Genomic DNA, 21774 nt, shown 5'->3' on the forward strand with positions numbered 1-21774 from the left:
CAGTAATTCACCTAGCTTTACTGACAGGGCGAGCGAGTCCGAATGTTTGAGAGATGTGGGCATTATGCATGTAGCTGACTGTATGAATTGATATGAGAGAGCCCCAGCACAGTTTGAGAGAGTATTGGATGCATTTGAGATGCCTTATTATGGCCATGTGACTATAGCTTACTGATTTGTGCCTTTGTATTATCAAGGTTGAGCCCATGGGAGGCGGAAATAAGATTTGTTATATTGCTGGTGATATTGAGATGAGGGCGGATAGCCCCTGTGTATTTAAAAGAGTGCTTTTAGCAGCCAGATTATGTGAGGTACTTTGAAAGGCGAAGTTTCTTAGCACGCAGTCAGTCAGCTGGGCTCATAAATTGTGTGGACTGCCGCCTGTCGAGTGCTCGGGTGGTGAGGGTTATTGTGCCTGACGTCACAGTCTTGAAACTTGGTTATATGGCTGTCTGCAGCTTGTCGAGTGTGTAAAGGGGAGAAGACAACCTTGATGTTTTGAACGCAGGGAGAGATTTTTCTTCTGTTTGTTCTACTTTAATTTTAACACTGGCCCGTTTGATATTGACCCCTTGGACATGTTGGTTGTTCCTTTTATATAGTTTGTATATGAATATTCAACGCCTTGCTTTTCATGGGACCAGGGTTCGAGACCGGGTCAGGGCACTGTACATTATGTGTTTATATTTGTTTGCACCGGGGTTCGATGGTACGAGGCATAGTAAAGTTTATGGAAATTACTGTTAGATGTGTATTTCAGCAGATATCCATTTTTCTAGATTTCATTACTTACACAATTGTAACATGCTTGTTACAGCAGAGCTGTTTCGTGAAGGCAGTGAACTGGTTGTCATTGGCTCAACATTATCTTTACCCCAATCATATTTGAAAGCTCTTATATTTGTAATTAGTATATTTTATGTAATAAATCCCTGGTTGTAAAACTTTGAATGCAGCGATGTTTTCTGTTAGTTATTTTTTATTTTTTTTATTTTAGCTGATTCTTACCTGATTAGTCAAATATCCTAGTGTTTTATCTTAATATTGCCCTTTGTTCTCCTTTGTTATCCCTGAGAAGTGCGCGATTGTGCGGCCGAGCGTGGATATGTGTTCAGGTAAGACTATGTGCACAAGCTCACGTTTGTGAGAGTTCTTTCACTACTGTACTCTGGGTTCGAGACCGGCATTCGCCTGGCCGGAACCATAGGGTCCTGTAGGGCACATAGTAAATTTGGCGCCGAGCAACGTGTGGGCCCCGATATTTCTGTAAAGGGGAACCATAGCGCCAGAGTAAATTTGAGCAACATGTGGGGCCTGATATATCCGTAAGTGAGGGTTACCCAAAAATAGTGAACTTGGTGCGGCCAACTTAGGACCCGATATTGCAGTGATGAGGGTCATACCGCTTGTTTTATTATGCCATCAGGTGGTGCTTGATATTTGTGTAAACGAGCTCACACAGCCAAGTTGTATTTTGCTGATTTTCTCCGTGGATAGGGCTATGGGTCATAACTTGTGTCTATAAAAGCAGGACCTGATATTTCGGTAAATAGAGGTCATGCAAGGCTTGATTTCAGGCATATGTTATGGCAGCTGCATTCAATTATGTGTAGTGCAGGTATACCAAGTTTGGTCTTTGATCTGTACGAGTAGCTTCGTGATATATTAGGAGTATCTTGTTGAGACTTGTGATGTTTAATGACTGCCAGTTCAGAGAGGTATTTCGTGACTTATATGTCCCTTGGTCTTACCATTAGAATATGGATATTGCAGTTGATGTTGATTAGTGAGGATGTGCTGATTTAGTGGTTACCGTGGAGTGTTGGATGAGATTCGTGTGGGGATTTGACCTGTAGGGTGTTGTGTTTAACAGGTGGATAATCATATAGCTTTGATTTTTGCATGTTGAAGTTTTTTGTTGTTTTTATGACATTTGGTGGAGAATTTTGTGTTTGTGTTGTATATATTTTGTATCATAGTGTTGTGCTGACGGTTACCCTGTGTTGGAGTGACGTGATGTTGCATTGAGGCGGCCTACTTAGGCTTTGGAAGTTTGAGATTTTGGCAGTTAGGAACATTTTTGATAAATTAGAATTGAGGGAAATTGATAGAACTTGAAATTTAATCAGTGACATACGGAGCGGTTTTTCCGCAGGACCTTATGACGAGTGAGTGCCAAATGTCGGTAGACATGGGAGAGGTGCTGAGGCACCTGAGCGATCAGCTAAGGGAACTTAGAGAGGATCTAGGAGTTATTAAAGGACAAGCGGTTAGGAACTCGGAACAAGTGAAAGAACTTAAAGAACACGTAACCGAGCAACTCACGGAAAAATTCGCGGAGTGCGAAGAAAAGGTTACACAAACAATGACCGAACAATTAGTACTCGCAGAGACACGGGTAGCGAACCAAATAACTGAGCTAAAGGAGCACACTAGCATTCGTTTGGAGCAATTGGCCTCTGAAAATGAAGCGACTAGGGAAACCATAGCAGAGTTAGATACGAAAATAGAGAACGTACGTCTGTGCTGTGTCGCCACGACCGAGAAGTTGAGTCAACACGTTGAAGAGTTGCACAGGACGGTAGACAAACAAATTCGTGAAGTAAAGGGCAGTATCGAGGGAATAGAACAGCGTATAGGAAAAAAAGAAAAGGCAACTCAGTCTGAACTAGGAGCCTTTAAAGAAAATCTAGTGGCAGTAGTAGTCCGTATGGACCATACCCAAGTAGAGCAAGTGAGAATAGAAGAAAAACTAGAGGCTAGGACTCAAGAAGTAGTTGACAGGTATGAGAAGACGACCGAAAAGAATAAGGCTAAGATTGCTAGAATAGAACTTAGTTTACAACAGACTAGGAAAGAAGTCAGCGCTGAGGTCCAGGGTTTGAAGAATTGCCGAGAGCAGGCACAACGGACAACTGAGAAGCGAATACAGGGGTTAGAGCATGAAATGGAGAATATGCTTGATAAGTTGGATCAATTGAAACTCGAGGAGGAAAACGGAGTAAAGAAGCGGAAGCTGAGTAGGACTCACAGCCCGATAGAACGCCAGTATGAAGGTGACAGCTTGAATGAAAGTCAGGATGAGGGACATGAACTGCTAGGAGAATCAGTTAGGTCTAAGCCAAGAATAGGAAATACTACCCTATTCAGTCAGGACAGTGCTTTCCCGGGTTATAATTGGATTAGGGCACCCGAGGAGAATGGGGAGGTCACGCCCTGCTCATTCCTTAAAGAGTTAGAAACATACATGGACGAATGCCAGATACCACCAGAGCGCAGATTACGCACAGCAGAAAGGTATCTTGGAGGAATTGCTGGAGCCTGGTTCAAGGCATTTGGGCAAGCATTTAAAAATTATGACGAGTTCAAACGCGCATTCCTGAATAAGTTCTGGAATCAGGGGCATCAGCTGGCGCTTAGAATGGAGCTCTACGCTCGTAGGTATGCAAATAGCACTCCCACAAGACTAAGCGAGTTCTTTATTTCCCAATACTTACGTTTGCAAGAGCTAGATCATCCACCCGAAGAAATGGAAATCGTAACGACCATTATTAGGCAGTTGCCTGTAGAGGTACAAAGAGCTCTAATCGCTGCGAATGTTACGACGGCGGTAGCCGCTGAGGAAATGCTTAGGCTCTGGGACCAGACGTCTGCACTGCATCAGCCACGTATACGGACCATAGAAACTGTCCATCATGTGAACGTCCATGCGGAAGAGCAGATTGGAGAAGGAAGCCGCAAGGAGTGTCAAAATTCCGGCACTCAAACGCCAACCCTGAGGGAACGAGAAGAAGAAAACCCTAAACACAGAGGAGGCACGAACTGGCGACCTCGAAGGTGGATCACGTGGCAGGATGAATCGGACAGATGGAGAGGACAAGAACGCCGAAGGAATTCATTTGAGCAGTGAAGGAATGACCGGCCGTACTGGAGACGAGACGGAGATCGTCACAACCCCAGAAATAACAGCCAGCGGTGGAATGGAAACCGAGTGTGGATATGTGTTCAGGTAAGACTATGTGCACAAGCTCACGTTTGTGAGAGTTCTTTCACTACTGTACTCTGGGTTCGAGACTGGCATTCGCCTGGCCGGAACCATAGGGTCCTGTAGGACACACAAGGAACATGTTAAAGAAATATTACTGTATGTAGAGAAGGGTACCAAGTTTGTAATTCTTGATGACTGAGAAGGTGAGTCTAAGTGTGAAATGCTAGTGGCTTATATTAAAATCCTGGGTGAATATGTTGTGAAAGACAGTTGTATTTTACCAGCTCTCTGTTCGATACTACTTAGATTTTCAGTGGTGGGAAAAATATTCATCATTATGATATGAAAGGTGGCATACCAGAATCCCCAACTTGCTCTCTCTGATGCATTTCACTCCATCATCATCATCATCATCATCATCATCATTGGTTCCTTCCACGCAAAGTGCATAGAGCAGCAAGCTTCCGTCGAGTCGTATTCAAATTGGTGTTCTCTATATCATCCCACGCTACGTTAACCATTCGTAGGTCCACTATGAATATTAGACACAATGTTTTGCATGGTCTGTCCGGCTTCCGCTTGCCTCCTTGTGGCTCCCATTGCATAGCGTTCAAGTATAGCTGTCTGGTAAGCGAAGAATTTGGCTGGCTAGATGCATTTGACATTCCGCCACAATGTCTTGCCATTGCATGCAGTCACTCTGTTGTACAATATCCTGATTGGTGACTCAGTCATGCCAGGTGACACCTAACATTTTGCATAGACAATGTTGGTGGAATACGTTGAGTTTCCGTGCTGTCTGCACTGACATTTTCCATGTTTCGCTGATATAGTTTGCTGTTGGCATGACAAGTGTGACATCCATGAAATCTCACTGCCTAACTGAGTTTTGTAAACCATATTCTTCTACAATCTTACTATTATAGTACATTGTTTCCTGCTTTGGTGAAAAAAAACATGACCTCTTTTTGTAATAGTTGTGAATGGAGTTTTTCAAGTTTTATCATATAGGTGTGCAGGCTTCTTCTTCTTCTACTACTCGTCCTTACAGAAGGGTGGTGACCATTGTGCATACTTGACAACTTTTACAGTTTGTCCATAAAATTTACCGAAAGACAGTGTGTTTTACGGTTGAAATAAAGTATAATATTTTACTATTTTACATATCACGATCCTCTTTTTAAAATTTGCTGTGTGACCAGCGAATATTCAATACATCTCTCTGGTTTATATTAATACAATCATTAGTCTTCGACTGGGAATGCGGGGTGCATCCTAAATCCCAGTCGACTGATATTGATTTATAGAGACTAACTTTTGGATAACCGCATGCCGGGTATGCTTGTTCTTTGCATTGATTCGTTCGATAATAACATTTACCATCCTGTATAAAAAAATAGTTCATTTTTTTAACGACGAACATCAAAGCATTTATGTTACAAAAAAAAAAACATGTGAATTATGTTCGTCGCATAATTTGCTTCATATTTATTGCCACATATTGCTAAGTGGAGGTTATGTAGTTGTGGAGTAAAGTGAATTGTGTTCATTGCTTATTTCTTCTTTTGATTGTTGTTTAATAATAAATAATAATGTTATTTGCTTCGCCTTCCACTAACTACTTTTACGGTTTTCGGAGATGCCAAGGTGCTGGAATTTAGACCTGCAAGAGTTCTTTTCTCTGCCAGTAAATCTACCGACACAAGGCTTGGGTATTTGAGTACCTTCAAATACCACCAGACTGAGCCAGGATTGAACTTGCCAAGTTGGGGTCAGAAGGCCAGCGCCTCAACCATCTGAGCAATTCAGACCGGCTAATCGTTGTTTGTAGGATGCTAAATAGTTGTTTATCGGTAATCATGTGTAAATCTATGAAAAAACATTATCATCAGGTGTTTTGGGAAACCTATTCTTTGAGTTTCCCATGTACACTGAAATCCAGAAAAGGTGACAAATTTGCATTTTGTACTGTGTGTTCTTGTGATATTAACATAGCACATGGTGGCAAAAACTATCTGACTAATCATGTAAAGTGTGTTAAACATCTTGGTAATTTAAAATCTAAGGAAGAAAATCAGCAAATTGACAGTTTTTTGCCAAAGCTGTAGATAATCTTTACGATGTAATGAAGGCCGAGTGTTTGTTTACTTCTTTTTTAGTGGAGTACAGCATTCCATTGAGTGCAGCTGACCATGCAGGAGCTTTGTTCAGAAAGATGTTTCCTACATCGGAAATCGCAAAAAGTGTGGTTGTGGTCACACAAAAATGTGTGTCCTAAATGAAGTGGCGCATACTGCAACACAGGACATTGTTACTTGTTTACAGAATAGTCCATTTTCTTTGTCAGCAGATGGAAGCAATGATACAGATTCCAAGTTGTATCCCATAGTGGTTACCTTTTATGATGCTGCTAGAGAAAGTATTGTAAGTACTTGTTTTATCGGTAACAGCATTGGAAGGGGGTTCGACAGGGCGCAACATAGGAAAGCTGCTACTGTCACAGTTGGAATTAAATAAAGTGCCAATTAAGAACTGTCTGGCATTCTGTTCTACAATGCTCCTGTTATGATTGTATAGACGAGTTGGAGTTCTAGCAGTTTTGAAAAAAGCTCATCAGGATATTTTTGGTATTGGTTGCAGCTGCCACTTAGCTGCTGAAGAAGCTGCTGCAACTTTACCAGTTAGAATTGATGAGATTCTTGCTGATATCTTCTATTACTTGGAGAAAAGTGCCAAAAGAAAAGAATGTCTTCAGAAAATAAACAAAGAAGTTGTTGAAGCATGTGTGCACAAGATGGTTATCTCTAGTGAGGTGTTTAGACAGATTATTAGATCAGCTCTAGAGCATATAATTATGTGCAGCAACATACTCTTTACTTCAAGATTTTAATTAGTCGCATGTGATGGTGTAGATAATGTAAATAACTTGGGTGCGTTATTATGTGCAGCAACATTTTCATTTTTTAAGGATGAGGTGGTAGTGTGTGCTCCAAATATTTCTGCAATTTTATCTTTTTGTTTTACTATTCCCAAAGGACACAGTAGATCTGATGACAAACAAATGAAGAGAGTGTGTGATTCTGCCTCCTCATCATTATCTGCCAAAAGAATGGCTGTTCTTTCAGACGTGACTTACCTTTTCTCAGAAACATGAATTCAACTACATCTCTGGAAGAAAAGCTGTTTGTTTGTTTCCTCTGACCTAAACAGGGTGTTTTTTTACTTTTTTGACTCGTGACTATCCCATTATTTGATAAGATTAATACTGTCCTTCAGAGTGCTTCCCCACATATCCATGTACTGTTTGAATTAATGATGGATCTATTGAAACAGATGCTCACCAAATTTGCCAAGCCAAGTGTAGTTAAACTGTCTGCATTCCTTGATTTCCGGTATCACCTAATCCAGAATCAGAAGGATGATGAAGTACTGGTAATTGACATTCAATCCTCAAACTTGGTTAAGGTGCTACGAGGTGAAAACAAATCTCTGTTTTTCTCATCAGTCAGAAACTATTTCTGTGCAGCCTGTGACTACATGGTTAAAAAGTTCTATTTTAAGAACGATGTGCTAAAACATGCACAGATTGCTAAACTTGATGACATTGAAGAAGCACAGTTTTCCTCTGTTCATTTCTTTTTTGGAGAAGTATCCTATTATTTTGTGTAAAAGAGAAAATGAAATGAGATGATGCTGTGAATGAACTCCAAAGCCAGTTCGCGGCTCTTCAGATAGACGACTTACTTAGTGTTGTAAGTAACCAAGCTACAAATGATTCAAAATGGGCGGAGTTGTTTTGTGTCCGTGGAGCCGATGGACATTATAAATATGACAGGATCTCTAGATTCATGCTGTGTGTTCTTACTGTATCACTATTAATGCTGAGTGTGAATGAATTTTTAGCTTGATTAAGAAGAACAGGACACAGTTCAGGTCATCAATGTCCAATGGAACTCTGGAAGCCATTTCCATTTTGAAGACCAGAAATTCTGAAGCATGTTATACAAACATGTATTCTATTGACTTTCTGAAGAAACAAAGTAAGCCACAACTTAAGCTATTAAATCAGAATGAAGATGTGCGTGTGATGGTTTAAATAATGTAAATAACTTGTGTGCAGCAACATACTCTTTTGTGTTAGTTTAACTGAGGTGAAATAGTTTGTTCCTTATAATGTCATTGGTTGCATGTAGTGTTCTATGTTAATGCTATTGAACTCATCATTATCTGAAGTACAGAAAATACTTGAATTTTGTCATGTTTTACCGCGTTTTGGTGCATTGGATTCCCGTGTATTTTGACATATGGGGATTTTACTGATGGATTATTTGGAAAGTTGGCAGGTATGATTGTGGATTATTTGACCTACTTTGTATTTCCTGTATCAGAGTTGACATCGATGTCAAATCACTGTCGGAGCTTCTACATCCCGGATGATCTTCTCTACCCACATCCATTTTTTTCTTCTTTTCTTCTATCTTGCCTTCGGTGATCAGGTTGTATTGATCATTTGACCAAAATATACTGTTTTGCTAGTGTTAGGACATTGTTTGATTTCCCAACGTGACGGGGTACCACCACGTTGGTGAGATGCTCTACCCTTAGGATCTGGAACATTCTGTGATACATCCATATTTCGAAGGCCTACATTGACTAAGCGAGGGTACGACAAATTCCAGGTGCTAGGTCACCATGGCACCTAAAATTCCTTCCTTGGTGCCTTCTTTTTTGATCTGAGTATAATCTCCCCATTTATATATTTTAATTCCCGGTTTGGTGTTGCTGAAATGTCGCAAAGCGCATGTAATAATACCTCTTGACACTCCATACGATTTATCGAACTCTGTTGAACAAGAAAATGAGGTTAGGTAATGGCGGGGATCTTAGTATGGGCGATTTCTGCTTTGATAGTAATATTAAATAATAATTAAGGATGCATTGGTATATAAGCAATAGAAGAAAAATTAATGTTAAGTACGAACGTTTGGGTGTAGAGAAAATCTCTCGTAAACATAGTATTACGAGCATAGAAATAACTCAAATATACTGTTAATGTAAACGACACAAATAATAACCTGCGATGCTCCTTTAGTATAAAAATAGAATCTCTTTTGCTATTAAATTGATTATTTTAATAGAGCTGCTATTGTAAAGTGAAATAGAACGTATTCTTACGGTATTTATTTCTATGTGTTGACAGCATACAAAGCCCCTAGGCATGTGCATGGTCACAATAGGCACAATAAGGATGTCTTGTAATGTATGGGTTTTTCCTTGTTTCATTTTTTTTTAGATAGGTAAATAATGTTTAAGCTTTATGTTATTAATCCTTTAACATGTAACACTAATATATACAAAGGAATTTTACAATTTGGTGTTGTTGACGACAATATTCTCTTTGGTATTTACATATTACTATTTAAGTTTCTTAGTAAAATATCAAGATATAAGTATGGAACGATTGGCTAGTTTCATAAATTCCTGTACATAGTAGCACATCTTATTATTTCTTAGTAAAATTTTGTGGTAATCTAGAGAAAAACTATAAAAGTAAAATACATATTGCTATTACTACCATGTTTTATTTTTCAGAAGGCTACACACCAGCATGTTAACGATGCATGTACTAGAAAAATTACCAGGCTCCTACGTTTTAGTGCCGGCTACTAGATTTAAAAAGTTTGCCATGGCCTGGACTAAGCCTATGTATCCATTTTTCTACACCATAAGGCCAGCACACAGAACACACCAGCGAGTTTCGAATGAGAGTTTATAATTCATTTCACTCATAGCATACTCACAATTTTATTATAGTTTTCAGTGTTCCGTCTGCAAGACTGTATAAAATAACCTAACACTTCTATTTGCAAGTAGCACTATGGCCTCTACTAATTTAAGTTTATTAACCCTTCGAGCCAGTATATGAGTGGTATATCTACCAGTCTACAGACAGTATGACTCAGCATTCTGCAATAAGGTCACACACTAATTTACATGACAACGTATACACTCACGAGCAGTTGAATTAGAGATAGCTACTGTAGTGGGAAAATAGTTCTATGTTCAACCTAGCGAATGTAATATGAGGGTGTGGCATGGAACAGCAAGAACGTCAGACCTTTATGAGTAACTGTTGACTATAAGACGGGCAAGACACGAGACCTCAGCTCATTTGATCGCAGCCAGATTGTCAGTGCCAGATGTATGGGCCACTCCATCTCTGAAACTGTGCAGGCACTGGGTTTTCCAAGGGCCACCGTATCAAGAATCTACCTCAAGTACGGGTATTTGGATAAAACCACTGCCGGCAGGGTCAACTGTCGTGGTGTATGACTACATCAGATTGTAAGAGTGGATAGCGAGGTCACAGTACAGCAGATCGCTCATCCATTCTCTGGGGTAACGACATGTCATCAGCCATACCATCCAGAACCATCTCCTTACCACGGGATACAGCAACAGGCGTCTCACAAGGGTACCTTTGCTCAACGCCAGATACAAGGCACAACTGTCATGGAAAGAACACTTATATTGCACGCTCAAAGCATGGGAAAAGATCACCTGGACAGATGAGTCAAGGTATCTGTTAGTATACAGTCAAAATGCCAGGCAGAGTGCATTGTCTATCTCACGAGGGAGGGTGCATTTCTGGCCGGTGGTGGTGGTGGTGTCCTCGAGGGGGGGACTGTTCACGTGACATGAAATGGAACCCCTGGTACTTTTGACAACGTCCCTCACCGGCAAATGTTACAGAAACCTCCAGGCAGATCATATTCACTCCTTTGTTCACTTCTAGCACCCTGCAGGCAACCTATTGTTTCAGCAAGACAATGCTCCAGCTTATCGCTTCCAAACTATGGCTGATTTGTTTGATGATCACTCCGCAGATGTGAAGTAGTGTTGGGACATTCGATTCATTTTACTGAATCGATTCATTTGATTCCGTTCACGTTACTGAATCGATACAGTGATCCGATTCACGGCACATTAGTCACCGCTCCCTGCATCTGTGTAGTATGTACTGGTAAGACAGCAGCAACAGCATTCAGTGCTCGCAGCTGCCATCTGGTCTTCATACTATGAACTCCTTTCTTAGAAAAAATGCTAGTCACTCTAATATATCGAAGGTTTCCGGCGACGCAGGGTGGGAAAGGTTCGGATTAGGAAGGTAGCAGCCTTGGCCTGAATTAAGGTACAGTCCCAGCATTTCCTGGTGTGAAAATGGGGAAACTGCGGAAAACCATCTTAACGGCTGCCGGCGGTGGGATTCGAACCCACCATCCCCCGAATGCAAGCACATAACTACGCGATACTAACCGCACGACAACTCGCTCAGTCATTTTTGAAAATATGTATTTTTCTATCACCTGAGGATATTTTTTAAATCGTCATATTTTGTATAGGCTACCCAAGTTGTACAGTAGCCCGCTGGTTTTCTGATTCAACATACTGTTTGTTAAGTTATTGCATCTATCCACATATGACTGAAGTCTTGTGCAACGATGTGACATATGAACTGAGGGAATACTGAGCCGTTCTTCCCAATATAAAACAGGTACTTTTGAGTGGTCATGAGCATGACTCATAGTCATAGGGCAGGCTAGAGTTGAGTTTAATTGTCAAATGTCAACTAAGTTATAATACTAAGATTCATTAAACTAATAAATAGTATAACCGAATAGCCTACCCACTTACTAGCTACTTCAGAATTATGTTTTGACTACCTTTTTAACACTGCAAATAAATCCATCTATTATTTAAACCTCCCTGTAAGAAGAGGACAGTGAATGCAAATGGGTATTATTTTCAAATGTGCCGAGCTCGAGAGTCCATTATAGCATACGATTATTTCAGTGAACCATGGCTAGCTGTATGTCTCGCTGCAGCAGAAGCTCGGCTCTCCGCGTGTCCAGTGAGCCGATAACGAGCCGTGTGTATCTTGTGTCTCACTGAGCCGCGCTCGTTCACGATTCTTTTGATGTGCCATGATTCACTGTCTCGCTGCAGCGGAAGCTCGGCTCCCTGTCAACGTCCAGTGAGTGCGCCACTCAGCACAGTCCGCTGGGAGTAAGCTGAATCGTGTGCCGTGAGCTTGCCGTGCCGGTGAATCGATTCACTCGGACACTTGAATGAATCGATACACTGCTTCGAATCATGCATTCAGTAGCCAACACTAATGTGAAGATGCTTGCCTGGCCTCCAAGGAGCCCTGATCTCAGTCCCATTGAGCACATCTGGGATGGTGTTAAGAGGGATGTGCGTGCCCTGAACCCGGCTTCGACCAGTCTTCATAAGCTGTCTTATCCAGATATTTGGAGAAAGTTCAAGTCCATGGTTGCTCCGGAATTCTCCGTCTCCTTCACTGAAAGGGCCACAAACGTGCATATCACACAGAGTGTTTTATACCGAACACCAGTACAAAAGTCCACCCCCTGTGGGTGGGGGATGCAGACATAGACTACACCCATGGTGGCAACTAACAGGGGCAACCAAGAGATGATGACATTAGAACCATGAGGTTACTTGTGATTAGTACCATTGCGTGCAGAACACCATGGGTCTACGTTACTTGTGACTAGTACCACCTTGCGAGCATCTGCGTTACACAGGAGCAGTACCATTTTGTGCGGAACATTATGTGTCTGAGTGTTGCTTGTGAAAGAGATCGTCATGTGTATTCCACTGTGTTCAGTATGGTCTGCGTTACCTATGAGTAGTACCACTTTATGTGCAACACCGTGGGTCTACGTTGCCTGTGGTTAGTACTACTATGTGAGAAACACCGCGGGTTTGGCTGACGCCCGTGATTAGTACCACTATTTAAGCCAAACCATTAGTCTGCGTCACCAGAGAGTGGTATTATTATGTTAGGAACTCCATGGGATTCTGTTGCCTGTGGGTGTTATCATAATGTGTGATGCACCGTGGGTCTGCATTGCCTATGATTAGTACCACTATGTGAGCGACCCCATGAGTATACCTGGCCTGCGATTAGTTTCACCAAGTGAGGAACACCACAGGAATACCGGTGTCCGTAATTAGTTCACGTAGGTGAGGAGCACCAGGGGTCTGCATTGCTTGTGAGTGGTGCCATTGTGTGTGACATACCATGGGTTTACAATACCTGTGATTAGTACCACCATGCGAGAAACAGCACGAGTCAATGTTACCTGTGATTAGTACCACCATGCGAGAAACAGCATGAGTCAATGTTACCTGTGATTAGTACCACTGTAGGAGGAACACCATGGTTCTGTTTTACTACTATTAGTACCATTATGAGGGGCTGGTTACCTGGATTTTGGACCCCTTTCAATATTTTTTTTTTTTTTGCTAGGGGCTTTACGTCGCACCGACACAGATAGGTCTTATGGCGACGATGGGATAGGAAAGGCCTAGGAGTTGGAAGGAAGCGGCCGTGGCCTTAATTAAGGTACAGCCCCAGCATTTGCCTGGTGTGAAAATGGGAAACCACGGAAAACCATTTTCAGGGCTGCCGATAGTGGGATTCGAACCTACTATCTCCCGGATGCAAGCTCACAGCCGCGCGCCTCTACACGCACGGCCAACTCGCCCGGTACCTTTCGATTTAAGCACCATTCCAGTAATTAAGACATTGTGAACTGGATCCGCTGATTGTTTTTGTTTCTCAGTCTTTTTCTCATCACCATTCGTTTTAGATTCTAGTCAGTGGATACATTTCGAAGTTTTAATTTGCATTTCGTTACACCTCATACCATTATGATCTGATGACCTAGTTGTTAGGCTCCTTTAAACAACAAACATCATCATCATCATCAAAAGGTCTCAGCCACAAACAAGATGAAATAACCAACCAGGAGCGTATCCGTACCTCCTGTGCCAATGTTGCTTGAGAAGGCCACTCCCCCACCAGGGCAAGGGGAAAGACATCCCCAGCAAGGGCTTTTCAGCCGTCCTATCAGCGCCCAGAACAAATAGGAGGAGAAGGAGAAGCGCCAGAGCTCCCCTAAGAAGTTGGAGAGAAGAAGCTGTCTCCAACCTGATCTGGTGTCATTGCATCCGTGAAGATGATAGGCAAACTATCTGCTGGCTTTTTTCAAACACTGCAGAAATGGTGGACAAGAATGAGAGGTCCTGATGCCCCCTTGTTGAGCGCCATTCTGGGGAACATAGTTCTCCCAAGAAGAAGGCGCACCGTTCCCATTCAGATGGCTCACCATGCACGGAGTGAGGAAACAATAGAAGCTGTATCACTCATAATCGTGGGTGGTGATGCCGACAATGACAGTGGAGAATGACAGATAAGTAAAGAAGTAAGTATAAATAACCACCTAATCGATACTTTATTAATGCCTCAGGCAAAATTGAATAAAATTAAAACTTACAGGACATGTTTCGACCACTTAATGGTCCTCTTCAGCTGTATAAATAAAGAACTGAAAAGAAAAACTTTATGACAATAAGTACAAATAAAATCTCTTTGGAGACTCCTTTGATAAAAATGGAGGTCATCAGAATAGGTCATCTTGCCTCTCGTTCTTGTTTGGAAAAGATGTTTATTCTGCGCTGTCTAGAGTTTCTGTCTTTGAGCGCGACCTGGTGAAGTAACGATGTGATACAGTTTGACAGTTCATGGAAAGCTCTGGAGAGAAGTGAAGTAGAGTTTTATCGTCATCTAAAATAACATGTGAGGGAGGAGGAAGATTGGGCTGTGCTTCTGCGATGTCGTGTTTGATTATATCTCTTGTTCGTCTAGTCTGTTTCATGTCTACCCATTCTAAGTATTTGCTAATATTCTCATATAAGATATTTTTATGCTCGTTGTTTTCGTTGAGATTCTCTTCACCGTTTTCCAATTTATCAAGAACTATGTGGATGTTTTCCAGGTTGATCATAAGATTACCTTTATTAATCATACAGATAATTTGAAGGTCCTGTTTTATATTGGTGAATTTGTGGTTGGACTCTTTCATATGGGATCCCATGGCAGAGAATCTTTTGTATCTTTCAGCATGGACGTGTTCTTGATATCTAATTGAGAAGTTCCTTCCAGATTGTCCCACGTAAGTTTTTTTACATTGAGCACAAGTCAGCTTATAAATACCCGATTCCTGGAATTCGTCATCATTAAGTTTATTAGCTTTATTATGACTAAAGAATCTATGTTTTGTGTTGTTGTTTGTAGAGAAGGCTACCTTGGTATTGTGTTTCTTGAATAAGTTGGTGATTTCGTAAATCTTCGGGTTATTAAAGGTGAATTTTACATATCCTTTTTCTTTTTCTGAATGCTGTTTAAGTTTAATTTGTTGTTGTTCATTCGTCAACAGGCTCTACATAATGGTTTCAGTTTGAAATTCATCAATAAAATCATCACTAAATGCAAATACCAACAACAAATTAAACTTAAACAGCATTCATCTGTCGACTGATGACGTCTCGCTAGGGATGAAACGTATCGATTTTAATGCAGTCTACTAATAAAGACTCAAACTATATTGTAAAGGTGGAATATGCGATGTATGTATGTTGGATATTCAGCCCGAAGCCTGGTTGGATCCTCAACAAGTCCACCATTAACTGTCAGGGATGGCCTAGGTGTCACTAGAAGCGTACTAGGGAAATGAGGAGTGAGGTAGTTTCCTGTTGCTTCCTCACTGAGCCAGAAGTTGCTATTGCATATCAGTCTGCCAAGCCCACTGAAACACAATAATAAATAAGGTAGTTCAACCTATTCAATACAAATAAATATGAAATGTAGTATTACATTCCTATTTAATTAAAAGCGGAAGCGGTACCAGTTTCGACCCTAATCTGGGTCATCATCAGGCAAATAAAATGCAAAAAACAATGCATAGGTAAATAAGAAATTAAAGAGTGAGTCTTTCACAAAAACAGTTGAAGAGGCAAAATATGTTAATGGGGATTGGCACTGTGCAATTTTAAATCGTAAAATCTAGAAGAAGTAAAAAAGTCAGTCGCTTATAAGAAGTAAGGCGCAATCTTCTGAATAGTAGCACAACACACGCAAATTTCAGCACTGTCTCATAATGTTTACAAGAAGGGGTGAAAAGTTAAATGAGCCAGCGAATGAGGCGCAATGTCACAGTATAATTAATGAATATGAAGTCCCAAAAATTGTTTAGAAGTCAAAGACGAGTCGCTTGATTGAAGCGAATTGCTAGCTCTTGAAGATCAGCGCAACACACTCAATGTCTGGCACTGTGCTTTCAAATGCCGACTGAACTCGGTGAATAGCTTGATGAACCAGTCTGTAATTGCTTCGGTTGCGAAAATGTGTGTGTGTGTGTATATATATATATATATATATAATACAATTTAATATAATTTAAGTACGTAAACAGGATCTTGTAGATTCTTTAAAACAGTTGACGTAAAAAACAATTGTGAAGAGAAAAAATGGTAAAAAGCGCAATACCGGAAACAAATGAAAAGCGTATATGCACAGTGCGCTACTTCTTGAAGTTCCTACCCACGTTTTCTACCTCCAATAACCCACCGTCCTAACCCACCCTAAAATACTCCTCCTTTAATTCCCTATCTTATCCTTTCCCATCTTCTTTCAACTTCCAGCCCTTTTATCTTCTCTTATCTACTAATCCTCTTCCTTTATAAACTTATTCTATCTTTTCTTTTCACCTCTTCTCTAAAAAAACTACTTTTTTCGAATTGAACTGTATATACTATAGTGCCACCTGCAGTTTGGGTTTTTATATTCAAATTTAAACTCATACCATACGCTGCCTTGGACTACCTCAATTACGACCTGAATTCTTATCTTCAAGAAGTAGCGCACTGTGCATATACGCTTTTCATTTGTTTCTGGTATTGCGCTTTTTACCATTTTTCTCTTCACAATTGTTTTTTACGTTAACTGTTCTAAAGAATCTACAAGATCCTGTTTACGTACTTAAATTATATTAAATTGTATTATAATTTTTTTTTAAATTTCGTGTGGCTATTTCTAGCCGAGTGCAGCCCTTACCCTCCGATGAGGGTGGGCGGCATCTGCCATTTGTAGGTAACTGCGTGTTATTGTGGTGGAGGATAGTGTTATGTGTGGTGTGTGAGTTGCAGGGATGTTGGGGACAGCACAAACACCCAGCCCCCGGGCCAATGGAATTAACCAATGAAGGTTAAAATCCCCGACCCGGCCGGGAATCGAACCCGGGACCCTCTGAACCGAAGGCCAGTACGCTGACAATTCAGCCAACGAGTCGGACATTGTATTATATATATGTATATATACACACACATTTTCGCAACCGAAGCAATTACAGACTGGTTCATCAAGCTATTCACCGAGTTCAGTCGGCATTTGAAAGCACAGTGCCGGACATTGAGTGTGTTGCGCTGATCTTCAGGAGCTAGCAATTCACTTCAATCAAGCGACTCATCTTCGACTTCTAAACAATTTTTGGGACTTCATATTCATTAATTATATTGTGACATCGCGCCTCATTCGCTGGCTCATTTAACTTTTCACCTCTTCTTGTAAACATTATGAGACAGTGCTGAAATTTGCGTGTGTTGTGCTACTATTCAGAAGATCGCGCCTTACTTCTTATAAGTGACTGACTTTCTACTTCTTCTAGATTTTACGATTTAAAATTGCACAGTGCCAATCCCCATTAACATATTTTGCCTCTTCAACTGTTTTTGTGAAAGACTCACTCTTTAATTTCTTATTCACCTATGCATTGTTTTTTGCATTTTATTTGCCTGATGATGACCCAGATTAGGGTCAAAACCGGTACCGCTTCCGCTTTTAATTAAATAGGAATGTAATACTACATTTCATATTTATTTGTATTGAATATGTTGAACTACCTTATTTATTATTTCAATTTCATTGTGATACATTTCAACATGGACCATTATGAAATTTTTATCTTTAAAAGCCCACTGAAATGCGTGCACCAACCGACGCTGTGAGTGACAATTTCACACCATCCGTAGCAGGGACTGGCTGCATAAAGAATGGCATTATTAGCATCATTCATACCTCAGACACTTTCATATTGTCAAAGTCAAGGATAAGACTGAGACATGTCAGTGAAAGTAATAAATTTAGTCTAGCCCATACCAGAAGACTGCAACTGATACCCTATAGTCCATATGCAATGCTTACCAACTAAGCTACTACATCCTTCTGTCGGAACAGGATGCATAACATTCACTTAGCGGTAGGTATATTATTAATGGGTTTTTCAGAAAGATAGCTGCTCCTTCTAGAAACAATTTCCTGTGCTATTTTTTGTGTACGTGTTATGCATCGATCTAGAAATAGGACTTGGTGATGTCTACAAGCCAGATACTATGTATGCTTATGTGGTTCTGATTCTAGGCCAATATTGTACAAATGTACCCTGATTGGTGGGTATCTGATGAGGGTATTGTGTTCTAATTAAGCATTGACTTATGTTTTCATTTCGTATTTTACTTATTTTTCATTATAGTGTATTGTTTTTCTCTTTCTGTTTACTTTTATGCTTCATATTTCTTTTCTTTTGTGTTGAGCTTTTCTTTCTTTCTTCTTTATACATTCACCAATCCAAATCTTTTATTTAGCTTAGTTCTTTTTTATTGTATGAAGGCGGGTCAAATATAAATGGGAATTTGAATGTACCATTGTTGTTGGTAATCATTCTGAGGCGGGGCTTTGCCAGGATGTTGGTGGGAGTGTCTGGAAAAGGGGTTTGCCCGCATGAACGACGGCGGAGAGCTGGGCTGCTTTAGTGCGCCATGAGTGAGCAAGAGGTGCACATGTCTGTTGCGCAACGCATCATTATCAAATTTCTCGCAAAAGAGGGCACCAAACCTTCCAAAATTTTGAGACGGCTCCGCGCACAGTTTGGGGAAGAAACACTTCAGCAGGCTCTAGTGTGTCAGTGGGCTATAAAAATTGTGGCAGGAAGAGAAGCTGTGGAACTGAACCTCAGGAAAAGAGACCGCGGACAAGCATCACTGCAGACAACATTGTTGCCATTCGTGACATTATTGGTGTAGATCGGCGAATAAAAATTTCACAAATTGTTTTAGCCATAGGAATAAGTTACTGAAAAGTTCAAACCATCATCCGAGATTATCCTCATTTCAGAAAATTGTCTGCAAGGTGGATTCCTGGCTTCCTCGACCAGGAACAAAAAACTTTACACAAGGAAGTTTTGTCAGAGGCTCCTGCGTCGCTATGAGGAGGAAGGAGAGGATTTCTTGCATTGTATTGTGACTTGTGATGCAACTTGGGTACATCATTACACCCCAGAGTCAGAGCAAGCATTGAGTGGCAGCGAAGAGACTAAGCAGGTCCAGTCAAGCCCAAAACACGCCCATCTGTTGAAAAGGTGCTTGCAACCGTTTTCTGGTACTCCGGGGGCATTTTGCTGGTGGACTTTCTTAACGAACAAAGGACAATGCAGCCTGTTACTGTCACCTTTTGGATGAAGCAAAAGTTGTGTATCGCACCAAGCGACGCTGGCAACCTTTCTGAAGTGTCATTCTTCTTCATGACAGTGCAAGGCCGCATACTGCCGCTTTAACACGGCAGAAACTGGAGGAAATTCACTGGACACCTCTGGAACACCCTCTGTACAGTCCAGATTTATCGCCCTACGACTACCCTATGTTTGGACCACTCAAACAAGACCTAGGAGGACAGTGGTTCAATGATGATGCAAGTGTAGAAGAGTTAATGCACAACTGGCTCCGCATCACAACGTTATCAGAAACTTACCAATCCGATGGAGATAATGTGTATCAAAGGCAGGACACTGTAGAAAAGTGAACTCTATATGTGTAACTTTTTGTTGATGCAATAATTTTAAAAAAATTCTCATTTACATTTGATCCGCCCTTGTGTATAGAACAGTATATATTTCTTTTTATTTTGTGATTTGCATGGTTTAGTGTAAGAGAAGGCCACTTGCCCTAACTTCACCACTGCCAAAGACACAAATAAGGGAATAAATTACCATAGCACGGTCACGTTGAAATAATTGGCTACATACGCTGGAGCAGGCAAAAAGCAAAAGATGTATGTTAGGAACTTTTACCAGCAGAGTGCACCAAACTGACTTAGAACGTTCAATGTGTAGGAAGATGGGATGAAAGGTGACAGAAGCATCTTGAAACATTAATACTACAACATTAAAATATTAGCCCTTTGAGTTTTAATTTTATTTTCATATTTATTTCCACTTAATTTGTCCAAGAGAGGATGGTTACCTAGTTTTACTTCCTTTTAAAACCATAATCACCACCACCACTGCATGGAGAGTTTGTATATAAGCTGTATTTCGTCCACTATTTTAAGCCTTTTTTAAAGTATGGCATTTCACAATGTGATATTAGTATTTATTTTACAGGTGGACGGATTGGCTGATGGCACACCAAATAAAATAAAATACAATGTTTTCTTTTTTGGTACTGCGGAAACGTAAGTATTCATTCCTCTCGTTGTGACTAAAATAAGTTTATCGTTTGGTAAAGTGAAAACGTGACTAGCTCTGCAAAAATTTCCCTGAACTGTGTATTTAACATCTTGTCATTGTAAAATGTTCCTGACAGTGTATTTTATGTCTCATCATGTATCAGATTTCTGATATCACACAGTGAGGAAATAAGTAGTGTGATATTGAAATGTGAGCTACAGTATTTGTTGTTGTTAACCAGTGGGACAATCAGTCATGGTAATGAGTTTGTGTAACGTGAAAGTTACCTTTTTGTCTCAAAGTGAACAGAGTGCTTTGTTCACTGCTAAAGGCATCTTATCCATTTGAATTCATAGAAAGTTGATTGCTGTGTGTGGGCATTTTAACTTGTGATGAAAAACTGTTATTAACGGATGAATGTGTTCCCATGAAGGTTGCGAAAGCATGTTGCAAGATCTGGGCAGTCACTCAGTGGCATCACTCCAGAATCTTTCAACTGGATGATGGAAAAAGAAAAATTATATAATCGGTACTTTAGTCAATACAAATATGTCTTAAATGAAAAATTTAAGAAAATTCACACAGTTGGTACATTTCAGCCTTCTTCTGCCTTAAAAATAGTATATAAAGTTAATAAAACACTCAGAAAAAAAACCCACTAAAAGTCCTATGAAAAATCAAACTTGAAATATCGTATCTTATAGTAGCCTATTGTTAGAAACATAACCTAAATAATCACATATAGGAACATGTAAAAGCAGTCATTCTTTACATCTTGATATAAGAAGCAACTTAAAAGTGTGAACAGTGGTTACAGATACCAATTTGTAAGAAACATAAAACATAATCCTAATGTAGAAAATCTTTTGTAATAGACAATTTGAAAAAAGTGAAACCTGAAATATGCTGTCAATATGGAAAACAAAAACTTGATATTTAAAGTATTGGTAGTGAGTTGCTCTATACAAAAGTTATATAATGAGAAAGGAAAAGAAAGAAAAAGAACAGGAATGTGGAGTATAAGTAAATGAAAGGGGAAGAATAAATTTAAAATGAAATAAATGTGACTCGCTTCATATTGCATATTGAAAAATGGAAAAGCAAAACATAGTAAAAACATTAACAACATTTTTAAGGCTGAGAAAGGCCCAGTGGGACCTAAACGTACCAACCGTATGAATTTTCTTAAATATTTCTTTTAAGACACACTTATTGACTAAGGTGGACCAGTTATATCATTTTTCTATTACTATATAGTCAATACCAGGTCTCGAAAGCTGTGCAGTTAGGGGTACACAGCTGTGAGCTTGCATCCAGGAAATAGTGGGTTCCAACCCCACTGTCAGCAGCCCTGTG

The 21774-nt window shown here is 40.2% G+C and overlaps 1 protein-coding gene across 9 annotated transcripts in view; it reads left to right on the forward strand.

Moving 5' to 3' along the window:
* LOC136873746 (PC4 and SFRS1-interacting protein) overlaps positions 1-21774 on the forward strand; it is a 334787-nt gene that overhangs the window by 33840 nt on the left and 279173 nt on the right. For all 9 annotated transcript variants that reach the window (XR_010860165.2, XR_010860166.2, XM_067146927.2 and 6 more), the window contains exon 3: positions 20353-20423. Coding sequence is in view for 7 of the 9 variants with exons in the window: in XM_067146927.2 (XP_067003028.2) it covers positions 20353-20423 (71 nt within the window). In the remaining 2 variants the exon portion in view is untranslated. The remainder of the gene's footprint in view (positions 1-20352; positions 20424-21774) is intronic.

Source organism: Anabrus simplex, chromosome 5 (assembly GCF_040414725.1).
Source record: "Anabrus simplex isolate iqAnaSimp1 chromosome 5, ASM4041472v1, whole genome shotgun sequence".
NCBI lineage: Eukaryota > Metazoa > Arthropoda > Insecta > Orthoptera > Tettigoniidae > Anabrus > Anabrus simplex.